General features: G+C 42.1%; 1 protein-coding gene across 1 annotated transcript in view; it reads left to right on the plus strand.

The window, feature by feature from the left end:
- The window catches only part of Nars2 (asparaginyl-tRNA synthetase 2, mitochondrial), a 77,949-nt gene that overhangs the window by 31,790 nt on the left and 30,809 nt on the right, over nucleotides 1–15,350 (plus strand). Inside the window, exon 6 of the mRNA XM_075952652.1 lies at nucleotides 1,904–1,998. Coding sequence (XP_075808767.1) covers nucleotides 1,904–1,998 — 95 coding nt within the window. The remainder of the gene's footprint in view (nucleotides 1–1,903; nucleotides 1,999–15,350) is intronic.

Here is a 15,350-nt window from a genome sequence, read left to right on the forward strand (position 1 = left end):
TTGTTTTCTAATGAGACAGAAAGGGTGGGTGAGGAGGTGGGGAAGGACTAGGAGAAATAGAGGGAGGGAAAACTGTAATCAGATTATATTATGTGAGGAAAAAAATCTAGTTTCAATAAAAGGGAAAAAAATAAATCTTTAGAAGGTAGTTAGATAACGTGCATTTAGTAGAACAACAGTCGTGGGTTCCCTGCTCGGTCTGTGAACTCCCAGCCATGGACTTTCACTAGGTTTACAATACAGGCACGAATTCCCCGATTTGGAATAGGCATCAGATCAGAAAATATTTGACTGTTCCCAGTTTGAACATATCTGGGGTGGAAGGGTACGTATACATAGCCCCAAATTCCCCACAGTGCGCATCCTGAGCTTTGTTTTGTGAGTTGTTTTGTTGAAGTGCTAATGATCAAACTGGCCTTTGCACTTTGAATGTGTGTGTGTGTGTGTGTGTGTCACTGAATTTTCACCTGTACTTGATGTAACTTTTTAATACTATGTTTTATCTTAATATAACTTTGTTATTTTTAGCAATCTAATGTTTGTCAAGTTTTCTTAGCATGCCTTATTTGTAATTTGCTTTTTTAAATTTCTTGCTCAGTTTGAGAACCTCTGCACATCTATCTTAGCCATGTAACCATGCTTTCTCTGTAAATCTACTTTCCTATTTACAGCAGATTATTTTCTTTCTTGTTTTCTTGGCAGGAGAGAGGCTTTGTTCTGCCCACTAATCACTTACTAATTTTAAAGATTTGTTTTTATTTTTCATTAATGTGTGCTTGCGTAGGTCTGTGTGGATATAGGCCATGTATGCGTCTGATGCCCACAGAGGCCACAAGGCATGGGATCCCTGGAAGCGGACGTTACAGATGGTTGTAACTTCGTCTGATCGGGCTGTCTGATGTTGCTTCTGGGACCCAGTGCAAGTCCTTTCTATCGTAGCCACAAGCCATCTCCCTGCCACTAGCACTGGCTGATTTCCTGTGCTGCAAATACTGTTTTCTTCATCCAGCCTCCCTCATTCGCTTGTCAGTCTGTGATTTATTAAATAAAATTCTTTAACTTTGGTGTTCTCAGACTCACCTATCAGTATGCCAGCTACTGGTAATGGAATTGTTTAGAATTATAAATTTAAGATTGCAATCCTAAGCCTTAAATTCATAACCCAGAGGGGGGGTAGTTTTTGAACTTGTGAGATTCAGAATTGCTGTTTTGTTTGTTTGGGTTTTTTTTTTCACCCTTGCGGCCAGACTTTGCTTTATTTCCCAGGTCCCCTAAACTCATGGGTATGCAGCATCCTGTCGCCTCAGCCTTGGGTAGCTGGAAACAGATGTGGGCTGCCCCACCTTGTGAATGATTGCATGAGTCCATTCTCCATATGTGCTTATAGAATTGACCCCCAAATTATAGTTCCTCATGTTGTGGTGAACCCCCAACCACAAAATTATTTTTTTTTAAATATTTATTTATTATGTATGCAATATTCTGCCTGCACGTATGCCTGCAGGCCAGAAGAGGGCACCAGATCTTATTACAGGTGGTTGTGAGCCACCATGTGGTTGCTGGGAATTGAACTCATGACCTTTGGAAGAGCAGGCAATGCTCTTAACCACTGAGCCATCTCTCCAGCCCCACAAAATTATTTTGGTTGCTACTTTACAACTGTAATTTTGCTATTGTTACGAATCATTATGTAGGTATCTGTTCTGCGTTTTCCTGTGGTTGTTCTGAAATTACTTGGTAAGCTCCTTTGCCGTCAGTGCCTGCATAGGTGTGTTGCGTTAGGTACATGCAGTCCTTGCACAGGCTTAACTGCAATGTTGTTTTCAGCTGTGGATCATGTGTGGTTGGAAAAAGCAACCAAGATGCATAATTGATTTTCATGGCTTGTGTTTTTTATTTACAGCCTTCAAGCAAAATGAAGGTGCCCGAGGAGAATTTCTTCAATGTTCCTGCTTTCTTAACTGTCTCGGGACAGCTTCACCTAGAAGTGATGTCAGGGTACAGAATTTTATTTTATTTTATTTTTCTTGTATATGCTGATTGTGATTGGAGACCAAAGGAAACAGTGTGCTCAAACCTAAAAGCTGAAATTCTTCTATTATTAGTGTAACAAAAGTAGATTTAATAGACAGTTTGAAAAATGTCCAAGAGAGGAGCTAGAGAGATGGCTCAGTAGGTAAGAGTTCTTGTTGTCTTGAAGAGGACCTGTGTTTGGTTCCCAGCACCCACGTGGTGGCTTCCAACTGCATGTTGAGTTCCAGGGGGTCAGATATCCTCTTCTGACCTCTGAGAGTACCAAGCTTGCACACAGTACATGTATACACATGCAGGCAAAGCATGTACTCATAAAACAAATCAATAAATATAAAAAGGAAAGGAAAAGGAAATGTCGAAATGCTTTCCGAGTAACATCACATTTAGACTTCTGTTTTTAATAAGAAGTTTAATGGTAAAATGTGAAGTTGTAATTTTTTTGTATTCCTTATTATTCTTGCTTAAATCCTAACCGTGTAATCTAAATTTCAATATAAATGACCATGCTCACAGTTTATGCCTAAATTAGATACTAGCTCATTTCACTTGGAGGAAAAACAAACAAACAAACCCAAAAAACGTAGGCTGGATGGTGTGGTGCACGCCTTTAATCTCAGCTCTCTGGAGGCAGAGGCAGGAGGATCTCCGTGAGGGTGAGGCCAGCCTGGTTTACAGAGTAAATCCCAGGACTGATTCCAAAGCTACACGGAGAAACCCTGTCTCTAGAAACAAAATAAAGTAGAAACCAGTTTTGCTCAGTATTTAATGCATTCCTGCGTGCCTGTGTCCAGAAGAGGGCATGGGGTCCCATAGAACTGGAGCTGCAGGCAATCATGAGCTGCCCCTGGAACTGAACTTAGGTCCTCTGTAAGAGCAGCAAGCACTCCTACCCCCTGAGCCCTCTCTCCCAACCACCAGCAGGTAATTTTAAAAAGGGAAGTTAACACACGGGACTGTGAATATACTAGCAAGGGTTTTATGAGTAAATTTCTACGACTGTCAGACCTCTGGAAAGTCTGTGTATTCCTGTGGGCCCAACTTCTACTCCCTTTCTTAAAGAAAAGATCGGACAACAAGCTCTTTAGAGTTCTTCCTTAGTCTCCTGTCTGTGGTTCTCTAACTGCTTTCTGTCTTTTCTTTTTCTTTCTTTCTTTTTTTTTGTGGGGTTAGGGGGGTGAGACAGGGTTTCTCTGTGTACCTCTGGCTGTCCTGAAACTCACTAGGTAGACCAGGCTGGCCTTAAACTTAAAGATCCGCCAGCCTCTCCCTCCCAAGTGCTGGGACTAAAGGCGTGAGCCACCACCACCCAGCCATAGATAGTTTTAACAACTGGCCAATTAAGAATTCTGTATTATTACAAACTACTTGGTGTTCTACATACCAATAGACCAATAAACCCTAACGTCTGGTGTTATCTCATAACTGAAAGAAATTGTTTGTTTCTGTAGAGGACAAAATGTACAAATTGGTATGTAATTCGACATACTCCAGGATATTTCTCTCGCAGTAAAGAAATAATGCAAGGGCCTTCTCCTCGATGTGTCCTTTGCACTGGTCCTTATTCCCGTATTGCATTGAAAAGACGTTACTTTTTAAAAGCTGTTTACCTATTAGCCTATATCCAAGGTATAGATAAGCTTTATAAATAACCTTTTGGATGAGGCACATGCCTGTAGCCAGCGTTTAGGAGGAGAAAGGACCAGTAATTCAAAGTCAGCCTCAGCTATCGAGCGAGTTTCAGGCCTCAAACCACATGTGTATGGGACGTGTTTACCAGGCATTTATTTCTGTATTATAAGACCATGTAGTAAACAAGCCTCTTTCTCAGTACAGTGACCTATAAAACACAGTGTGCAATGAAACTTGATGAGGATTAATTGGTGAAATACTAGGTCCTTAATTTATAATCCGTGTGTCTGATAATGTCATGCAATGTTGCTGGTCTAATATGCATCGTTCTGGAACTATTAATATGCAGTACATCGTGTCTCATGATTTACTCTGATAAGAAATGTTTAGTGTTCTTTCTCTTAACTTTGGATTTTGCTTAGTTTTATTTAAACGACTGACCATTAAAGGCACAAATGTGGTTAAATGTAGAAGGCTAACATTTTCCAAAGAACCTCTGTGAGTCTGATGGGTTTATGACTCTGTTTGCAAGGCTCTTCATGTTTTAAGTAGGTGCTCTGCTTTGGATTGTTTTCTGGGTGTGTAGACAAGTGGCTACGGTCCCCACCTCCACCCTTGCCGCTCCCCGGATCCCCCATTACCAGGATAGGGCACAGAGTTTGCCAGTGACTGTTAGGCAGAGTGCAGGCTTTATGTTGGTTTTACTGGTTTCCCTATAATACCCTATTTTTCCAGGGTCCAGCTCAAGATATCTGAAATACAGTTGTCTTCTTCCCAAGTCTTTTCCCAGTCTTTGTCTGTGTGGCCTGTAGACTGTAACCTGATCTCGGTTCCTCTCCAGATGAGTCCTGGCTAGGGTGGTTTTCTGAGAGAATAGCACAGAGGTGAAGGCTGCTCTCGTTACATTGCTGAGGGAGTCTGTGTCGTCTGCATGGGGACACTCACTGCACTGTTACTAGAGTATTGGAGGTCAGACCTGGAAGGTTTGTGCACTTTGTTTAGTCTGTCATTTTGACATCAGAATGGACTCAGGTACATCTAGCTTACAGTTTGAGTTCCTCGATATCGCTTTATCTACTTAGTTACTTAAACCACTTTAGGTAATTAAGGTAATTCAGTAATTACAGAAAACTCCGCACAGATCGGGTCTCGTGTCCTGTAAGTACTTTCATGTCATCTGGTAGTACAGGATGTCTTAGAGGGTTTCCTTTTGTTTATGTTTGTTCACCATTTCTATTCTTGTCCCTCCCTTTGATGAATCCACACTGACACGTCACTATGTCGTAGAGCGCATAGTAAACACAAGAGTCATGCATATATTCTTAGGGCTGTACATTTTGACCCCCGTGCCCACCATTACCATGTAGAGACTAGCTGCCCTGCTGTGGACGCTCTCCTGTGAGTGTGCACTGTGTTTCCATGGTTTCTGACTGTATGGGCGGAGGAGTGTGCACTGAGGTGCCTCTGTGTCTTCGTCACTGGCTACCTCACTCCCTTTTAATGTTGAGCCATAATCTGTTGTTCCTGTGTAGTAGTGTTTATCTGTTCACCCACTGAAGGACATCTCTTTATTGTTTCCAAGACCTTAAGCATTTCCCAGGCTTTCTTCCCACACTCACACGCTTGAAATACATGTTTTGAATGGCAACTTTTACATTTTTATTACTGTGTGTGTGTGTGTGTGTGTGTGTGTGTGTGTGTGTGAGAGAGAGAGAGAGAGAGAGAGGGGGGGGGAGTAACAGTCAGAAAGCTGCTCTGTGCCGTCCTTTCTCTCCCGGCAACTTTCCATGGGTCCTAGGGATGGCGCTCAGTTAACCAGGCTTGTGCAGCCAGCACCTTCAACAGTCTTGCCAGCCTGCAGCTGGCATTCTTTATTTTTTTCCTTTAGCCTTTCTTCTTTTAATATTTTTAAAAAATAGTGTCTAATATCTTCATAATCAAAGAAAAATCTGTTTCTGTTTTGATGGGGAAATCAGCTTGGACATTGCCCCGATTCCATTCAGCTTGAGTCTGTGATGGACGTGAGCCGTCCTCAGGTCGTTTCTTCATGTTCTCCAGTGAGCTCCTAAGCCGTGCTCTACCCCCCTCCCCAGGTGAGACGGATGGCGTTGGAACAGGACCTAACCGAGGTAGGTCCCCTTGTAACGGAGTGTGGACCTGTCTTCCCATCTGCTTGTTGGACTTCTTTGGTCTTCATCCACATCAAACTTTCCTTAACTTTATAACTTCTGTGCATTTATTCGACTCAGTGTTTATTGAAAGTCTGTGGTAAGCACAAGATCTAGGTTCATGTCTGCAGAGATATACAGATATTTATTACCCCATAAACGCTTTTGAGCAAGATGTGCATTAAATAATGAGTCATAAGTAGGGTAGCCATGATTTTAAAAGATTGTCCTAAGCACAAGAGCAGCTGCCAATGTTATCTCCGTGTTTACATGAAGATGAGTCTTAAAATGGCACCTATATTTAATGGTTATGACTTTTGTATTTGATATAATGCTTCACGTTTGTATTCTTGAAGCCACAGAAGTCCAGTTATTATAGAGCATTTATCATATATAATCTTTAGTTTGCTGTCCCTGTTTGTCCATGTGGCTCTGGAATATCTTCCGTTGTGATGGATGTGTTATTGAATGAGTTATTTTGGCAGAATCATTAAAAGCTAGAAAACTGTGTAGCTTCTCTGTCTAATCAACTTCCAGATACTTAGAATCTATTGTTAGACTTCATATGAAGAAGTTACAGCTTTGTGTCCTGTCTCTAGGAGAATTGCCAGGATAATGAAGACTGGGGTAGACTAACCAAGTGGTTGGAGATTCTGTGTGTATTTAACATGGGGAAGACAGAGGAGGGGTGTTTTATAGGTGTTAAAAATCTGCTTTGTGGACTGCTTATCAGATCACTGTGTGCAGATAATTAAATTATATATTTTTAAGAACAACTTTCTTGACATAACTCAACATATACGATTTATGGCTTTAGGCTAGGGAAATGGCTCAGTCAATGAAGTATTTGCCATACAGGCACACAGACATGGAGCTTACTGTTCATGAAACGCAATACCTGTCGGTGTTGTCTAGAAGCAGCCACTGATCGGCTAACTAGGGAGACATCAAATTAATCCTTAATAATTCGGCCCGTGTGGACAGTGATTAGATCTATAAAAAGCAAAGCAAATACTGTTACATCTTTCAATTACTGTATGATCTTGTCCCGATTGCTCGGGGAGCTTTAATTACTTCTTTAGGAGCAAGAAAACCTGCGTGGGGGGGGGTATGTGGGTGTGGTGTGTGGGTGTGTGTGGTGTGTATCTGGTGAATGTAAGCTACATTGGGAACAGAGAGCTTTTACCATTTTGAAATGTTTTTCCTCGCTCCTTCCCCTCTGAAAGTAACAGTGGCTATCCGTGTATTCAACCATGGCTCAGTATTCACCTAAGCAGTAGGTAACTGTGGGACATCAGGGAGGATGTTATAATAACTTCCTTTTAGAGCCGTTGTGAAAATCCAAACACTCGCCACAGTGTAGGCCCCGACTTGTTAGTGCGCTGCTGGTGGCAGGTATTGGCAGCTGGGACCTCGCTGGCAGACAGATAAAGTAGTGTGACCGGGCAGAATCGCCTGACAGGTCATTTTCAGGTTGTTTTCCAGCAGAATAGACTGGAGTTCCCAGAAGCAAGAGAGTTGGGATAGAGAGTGGGTCCGCCTGAATTCAGGGCTCTCAAGACAGGTCAGGTAAAACCAGACCGGAGCCTGGAATGAAGGACTGGATCGAAGTGTAGAACTCAGATACACATCAGAGCTAAGACGGGAATTGAGAGCAGATGTGCTACAGTGTGCTAGTGCCGCGCTCAGTGTGTTGACTGTAGGACGGAATATTCTGGATTCTTGGTTTTTTCCTTCACACAGGATCATTTCTGTGCCCATCTGGAATTTCCCAGGCATGCCTGACATGTCTTTTATTTCTGTAATTGAAGCACAATCAGAATGTAAATAATTAGAACGTAATACAGCATAAATTATCCCCTCTCTCGTCTAGGTGGGGTTAAGCTGTTAACAGACTCCACGGTTGTCTTTGCAGTTTATGTATGTATGGTAAACTAATAACAAAATTCACCATCTTAACCAAAATACATTGGCAGTGTTACACATCCATCCCCACATGCCACAAGTGTACCGAATGAACCATTTGTTTGAGGAGATAGCACATACACACATTAAACATTTTTAAACACACACACGTCTTGGTGTAAATGTGTGTGCGTGTGTGTATGTACGTATGTATGAGGTGTGTGTGTGATAAGTGGAACTCATAGGCCCCCTTGCAGAAGTCATAATATCCCTTGAAAATTTCATAATTTATCTAATGACATTATTGGGAAGTGGTGGAGATAAAGGTAAGGTTGGATTGGAAGTAGCAGGGCTCAGAGCAGGGATCTTCTAGGAGGCTTTCTCATCCTTGGCCCCTTCCTACCCGTCTCTCTGGTTTCGGGCTGCCATGTGAACAAATCTGTGGGATATTATGACATGGAGAGTGGACAGCCTTGTCTTGTTCCTGATTTCAGTGGAATCGTTTTGAGATTCTCTCCATTTAGTTTGATATTGGCTGTTGGATTGCTGTATATTGCCTTTATTATGTTTAGGTATGTTCCTTGTATCCCTGCTCTCTCCAAGACCTTTATCATGAATGGGTGTTGGATTTTGTTGAAGACTTTTCCAGCATCTAATGTGATGATCATGGTGTTTTTATTTTTCAGTTTGTCTATACGGTGGGTAACATTGACAGGTTTTTGTATGTTGAGCCATCCCTGCATCTCTGGGATGAAGCTGACTTGATCATGGTGGATGATGGTTCTGATGTGTTCTTGGATTTGGTTTGCCAGTATTTTATTGAGTATTTTTGCATCAATGTTCATGAGGGAGATTAGTCTGTAATCCTCTGTTGTTGTTGTGTATATTTGTATGGTTTGGGTATGGGGTAACTGTAGCCTTATGAAAAGAGGTTGTTGTTATGTGTATTTGTGTGGTTTGGGTATGGGGTAACTGTAGCCTTGTGAAAAGAGTTCAGCAGTGTTCCTGCTGTTTCTAGTGTGTGGAACAATTTGGGGAGTGTTCGTATTAGCTCTTTTTTGAAATTCTGGTTGAATTCTGCACTGAAACCGTGTGACCCTGGCCTTTTTTTTGGTCGGGAGACATTTTTTAATGACTGCTTCTATTTCCTTAAGGATAATAGGTCTATTTAAATTATTTATGTGGTCTTAATTTAATTTTGGTAAGGGGTACCTTTCCAGAAAATGGTCCATTTCTTTTAGATTTTCCAGTTATGTGGAATATAAATTTTTGAAGAATGACCTGATGATTCTTTGGATTTCCTCAGTGTCTGTTGTTATGGCCCCCTTTTCATTTCTGATTTTGTTGATTTGGATATTCTCCCTCTGCCTCTCTGTTAGTTTGGATCAGGGTTTGTTAATCTTACTGATTTCCTCAAAGAACCAACTCTTTGTTTAATTGATTCTCTGTATTGTTCTTTTTGTTTCTATTTTATTGTTTTCAGCCCTGAGTTTGATTATTTCCTGCTGTCCACTCATGGGTGAATTTGTCCCTTTTTGTTCTAGAGTTTTCAGGTATTCTGTTACCTCGCCAGTGTGAGCTTTCTCCACTTTGTTTATGTACCCACTTAGTGCTGTGAACTTTCCTCTTAGCTCTGTTTTTATGATGCTAAATTTGGGTATGCTGTCCTCTGATTTTCATTGAAATCTAGGAAATCTTTAATTTATTTCTTTATTTCTTCCTTGACACGGTGGTAATTCAGATGAAAATTGTTCAGTTTCCATGAGTTTATAGGCTTTCTGTAGTTTGTATTATTGTTGAATTCTAACTTTAATCCATGGTGATCTGATATTTATTTTATTACAATTTTTTTTTAATCTGTTGAGGTCAACTTTGGAGAAGGTTCCATGAGGTGCTCAGAAGAAGGTATATTCTTTTGTGTTTGGATGAAATGTTCTATAGATGTCTGTTAAGTCCAACTGAGTCATAACATCTGTTAGTTCCCTTATTTCTGTGTTAATTTTCTGTCTGGCAGACCTGTCCATTAGTGAGAGATTAATAGAAATGGGTAAATTTAAAATGTAAGGGCTAGCTAGAAATATACCTGAGTCATTGACCAAACAGTGTTGTAATTAATATAGTTTTTGTGTGATTATTTGGGTCTGGGCAGCTGGGAAACGAACATGCAGTCTCTGACTACAGAAGAAAATAGTAGCTAAAATCTTGGAAAATCTGCCATAAAATACATTTAAAAACTTTGCCAGACAGAAAAGATGTATGCCTTTAATCCCAGCACTCATAGAGAGGCAGGTGAGTCACTGTGAGCTAGTTCCAGGATAGCCAGGGTGGAGGGGGACCTTGGAATATGAGGTCAGAGATATGATTTAGCAGTTAAGAGCATGTACTGCTCATAAAGAGAACCCAGGTGTGATTCCCAGCATTCCTGCCCAGTGGCATATAGCTGCCTGTTACTCGAGCTCTAGGGAGATCCAATACTGTTGGCCTCTGCGGATACTAGCTCTCATACACACTCATGGACACACATGTGTATATAATTAAAAAATAAAAATAACTGGGAGGTGGTACACACCTTTAATCCCAGCACTTGGGAGGCAGAGGCAAGCAGATCACTGTGAGTTCAAGACCATCTTGGTCTACAGAGTGAGTTTCAGGATAGCCAGGCCTACATAGAGACCCTGTCTTGAAAAATAAAGGAAGGGAAGGAGGGAGGAAGGAAAGAAGGAAAAAGAAAAGAAATAAAAACAAATCTCTTAAAATCTTGGAATATGCTAGATGGTGGTGATGCACACCTTTAATCTCAGGAAACAGAGACAGACGGATCTCTGTGAGTTCAAGGCCAGCCTGTGAGTTCCAGGGCAGGCTCCAAAGATACAGAGAAACCCTGTCTTGAAAAACCAAAAAAAAAAAAAAAAAAAAAAGAAAAAGAAAAGAAAGAAAGAAATTAAAAGTAAAATTAAAAATTAAAAAATCTTGAAATACTATCTGTTGATATACTGAAACAGTTTAACTGATATATATATTACCATGTAATAAATATGAATTTTTATCTTAATTTAAAACTTTTGGTATGTTTCCTTAAAAATCAAAACCTACTTTTTTCTGCACAGTCTTGATGAATTACTGAAATAATTAAATTGCTTCTGTATATGTTATTTAACTGAAACCTACACTGACAGACTGAAGGAGGGATGGGGCAGGTCGAATATCTAAACAGCTTTAGAAACCCGCCAACCAGCTGTCTGACGTAACTGGTCTCTTTCGCGCGGCTAGCTGTCTGACGTAACTGGTCTCTCTCGCGCGGCCAGCTGTCTGATGTAACTGGTCTCTCTCGCGCGGCCAGCCACGGTTCATTCCAGGTCAGTTGTTGCAAAGCAGGTTCTGTCCAAACCAGGATTTACGGGCATCCTAAAGCAGATGACTATGAATACATTAAACATCTGTCTTCACTAGTATTATATCTCTTTTAAGGGAATTATTTCACAGAGGGCATGGTGGGCCCTAGTAGAAATGCAAGAAACTGGAGCTAGAGAAGTGGTTTGGGGGCTGAGAGCATCTGCTGTTCCTGTAGAGGACCCCAGTCAGTTCCCAGCACCCACATGGTGGCTCTGTAATTCCAGCTCCTGAGGATCCCAGTGCCCTCTGAGCTCTGGGCACCAGGTCCAGTGTGGTGCACATATGTGCAGATAAAAGGAGTCTTTAAGACCAGGACAGTGAGGACTTCATCATTACTCCTTTAAAGACGCTAATGAGGAATTTTGTTCATTTCTTTTCTTCTGTCTCATGAACGAAACCTAATAACAAGTTTGCACAGATATTGGTTAATTTTGTTTGCGTTTCTCTTGACATCGCCACCTGCTCTATCTCCCGTGATATATTGTGTCCTGAAAAAAAACAAATGAAGGAAGAAAACACAATGTTTTACCATTTGAGACAGCCGATGTGGAGTTAAATCTCTACAGTTTGGAGCGTATGGAAACCCTTAGTAAGCCGTATTTCACGTTTAAAAGGCAGGGTTAGCACCTGCCAATTATGATTAGAATTATGATAGAAATGTTTTTGATGTTCTTGAAAATTCCTTTGTTGAGACTAATTTTTTTTATGGAACATTTTATTTGCTTGCTTGTTTTTTGAAGCAGGGAGTAGCTTTGGCTATCCTAGAACTAGCTCTGTAGACCAGGCTGGCCTCAAACTCACAGAAGTCTGCCTGCCTTGATTCCTGAGTCTTGGGGCTAAAGGTGGGCACCACCACCACCCTATTTCTGGGACACTTATTTATTAATTTTGCTTAGCTTTTTCAGCGGTATAATTATTCTGGGCATTGCTCCTTGTTGTACTTCAGGACACTAGGAAAGTTCAGTGGAAAAAACCTGAACTCCGGGTCATTTTTATCTGTGTCTGTTTTGCGTGTTCCCAATCGGACAGCCAGGCTCTTTGGAGAGTCATGGGTCCTCCGTCTTCTTCAGTGACATGGACAAGGTGGTTCATGGTTTGTACAGTTTTAAAAAACACTTGTATTTGAAAGTTAACAAAAGCTGCAAGCATGCTTTACTAAATAATCCTTGGGTTCCAACAATACCTTTCTGAGGGAAAGCCGTCCTGTCAGGGACAATGAGTCTGTGCTCTGTAAAGCAGTCACTGTGAGAGGGGAAGAGCCAAAGGTCGGCATGGAAGACCAGGGTTGCGGGAGACAATAACCAGCTCTGGCTAGACCCTGGAGCAAGTTGAGAAGTTTTTCCTGAGTAGTTGGTCATCTTCTGGCTGTGCTGAGGTTTCAACAGTCCGTTCCGATGCTAGACAGACTTACGCGGTGATAGACTCTTCTGTGCTGTGTTGTCCAGTGTGGACGCCACTGGCCATGGTTGTGGTTTGCACTGTAAGGTTGACTGGTGAGATTGCCGTACTTCAAAGAACTAAATTTCTGTTAATTTTATTTGATTGTCACTACATGTAAGTAGCCATATGTGGTTGGTAGCTGTATGTGGAACAAGGAAGATCTGTTTGACACCCTGTGTGCCTGAAGTCATTCCCTGTTTGGAGCTTTCTCTAGCCTCGGGTGACTGTATAGATATCAGTACCTGATTTGTTGGATTAAATGGACAATGGGGAGAAGGGAGAGTTGGAAGCTCATGGACTCAGTGGTGGCCTGGTGGTCCTTTGGGCTCTGATGCTGGTACTTTTATTATAATTTTATCACTTTTATTTTCTGCATTAGCTTGTTCATTTTGACTCCTTTTGGTATCTAAATATTGTATAGTCACAAATTTAAACTTTTAAAATAAATGCACAGGGACAACGTATGTGTGTATGAAGTCTCTCCTGCTGCCCCTTCCCAGGGAGACCCATCTGCCTATGAACCCGCCTTGTTACCCAATCTCTCTGGACCTATGGACTGGAGCATGATTATCCTTTATCTTACAGCTAATATCCACTTATGAGTGAGTGCACACCGTGAATGTTAGTATCTAATAAACAGGCAGAATAAGTGGCCTGTGAAAAGAAGAGACAGAGTAGGAGAAAGCCGAAGAGAGCACAGTGAGGAATTTCAGGAAATGGAGGCCATTATCCTTTATTGAGGCGTGCAGGGAAGGCTCTTAACGTCCTGGCTGCTGCTGCCTCCTTGACCTCACCCCGCCAGTCACCCTGCACCGGCCTGCTTTTGCTTGTAGTGTGCGTCAGGCTCTTCGCTCTCACACAGCCTAAGTGCCTCGTGCGCCCGTTGCCGGGATGTCCTTTTCTTTTCTTTTCTTTTTAATTTATTTATTTATTAAAGATTTCTGTCTCTTCCCTGCCACTGCCTCCCATTTCCCTCCCCCTCCCCCAATTAAGTCCCCCCCCCTCAGCCCGAAAAGCAATCAGGGTTCCCTGTCCTGTGGGAAGTCCAAGGAACCCCCACTTCCATCCAGGTCTAGTAAGTTGAGCATCCAAACTGCCTAGGCTCCCACAAAGCCAGTGCGTGCAGTAGGATCAGAAACCCATTGCCATTGTTCTTGAGTTCTCAGTAGTCCTCATTGTCCGCTATGTTCAGAGAGTCCGGTTTTATCCCAGGCTTTTCCAGACCCAGGCCAGCTGGTCTTGGTGAGTTCCCAGTAGAACATCCCCATTGTCTCAGTGTGTGGGTGCACCCCTCGCAGTCCTGAGTTCCTTGCTCGTGCTCTCTCTCCTTCTGCTCCTGATTTGGACCTTGAGATTTCAGTCCTGTGCTCCAATGTGGGTCTCTGTCTCTGTCTCCTTTCATCGCTTGCTGAAGGTTAATATTCAGGAGGATGCCTATATGTTTTTCTTTGGGTTCTCCTTATTTAGCCTCTCTAGGATCACTAATTATAGGCTCAATGTCCTTGGTTTATGGCTAGAAACCAAATATGAGTGAGTACATCCCATGTTCCTCTTTTTGGGTCTGGCTTACCTCACTCAGGATAGTGTTTTCTATTTCCATCCATTTGCATGCAAAATTCAAAAAGTCCTTGTTTTTTATTGCTGAGTAGTACTCTAATATGTATACATTCCATACTTTCTTCATCCATTCTTCCATTGAAGGGCATCTAGGTTGTTTCCAGGTTCTGGCTATCACAAACAATGCTGCTATGAACATCGTAGAGCATATACTTTTGTTGTATGATAAGGCCTCTCTTGGGTATATTCCCAAGAGTGGTATTGCTGGGTCCAGGGGTAAGTTGATCCCGAATTTCCTGAGAAACCGCCATACTGCTTTCCAAAGTGGTTGCACAAGTTTGCATTCCCACCAGCAATGGATGAGTGTACCCCTTTCTCCACAACCTCTCCAACAAAGGCTATCATTGGTGTTTTTTATTTTAGCCATTCTGACAGGTGTAAGATGGTATCTTAAAGTTGTCTTGATTTGCATTTCCCTGATCGCTAAGGAAGTTGAGCATGACCATAAGTGTCTTTTGGCCATTTGAAGTTCTTCTGTTGAGAATTCTCTGTTCAGCTCAATGCCCCATTTTCAACCCGTGTCAGGGAGGAGGAGCGAGCACTGGAGCCCTTCTGCTGTTGTCGCCAGCAAATTTTGCTTGGGCCTCAAATTCAATTCCAAGTAAAATATTAAAGACAAGTTAAAATGAATCTCTTTTATGACATTGGTTTATCGTGTTTGTGTCTGTTTCTGTGCACATGCAGGCACATACATGCACGCACCCGTACACACACGTGGAGTTCAGAGGACAGGTTACGGGTGTTGGCTCTCTTCTGCCGTGTGGGTCCTGGGGGTTAAATTCAGGCTCGCCCCTCCACCCACACAGCCATCCCACTTGCCACAGAAGGACCTGAATTCCAGAAAGCCTGTGGCATATGGAGATGATGAGGTCACCTGTCAGTCATGGGTGGCAAATGCATTACAGTATTAATAAAGCATTGGGCACGAGATAGTAACAGACTATGTTTTTGCATTGCTGAAAGTTAGCTTCGGTCCTTGTGCCTGTTTTTAACTTTTTACTTTCGGCTCAGTAAGCGGTCCTGGCTGCCCTTACACTTGCTCCTTCGCTCAAGCAGACCTTGATTTTGTACTTTCTTGCCTTGACTTCCACAGTTGCTGGGTTGACAGGCAGGCATTAAGGAGCTGACGGTCACTTTGTCCACCAAATACAACCAGACGGGTGA

The sequence above is a fragment of the Microtus pennsylvanicus genome, chromosome 18, assembly GCF_037038515.1.
Source record: "Microtus pennsylvanicus isolate mMicPen1 chromosome 18, mMicPen1.hap1, whole genome shotgun sequence".
Classification (NCBI taxonomy): Eukaryota; Metazoa; Chordata; class Mammalia; order Rodentia; family Cricetidae; genus Microtus; species Microtus pennsylvanicus.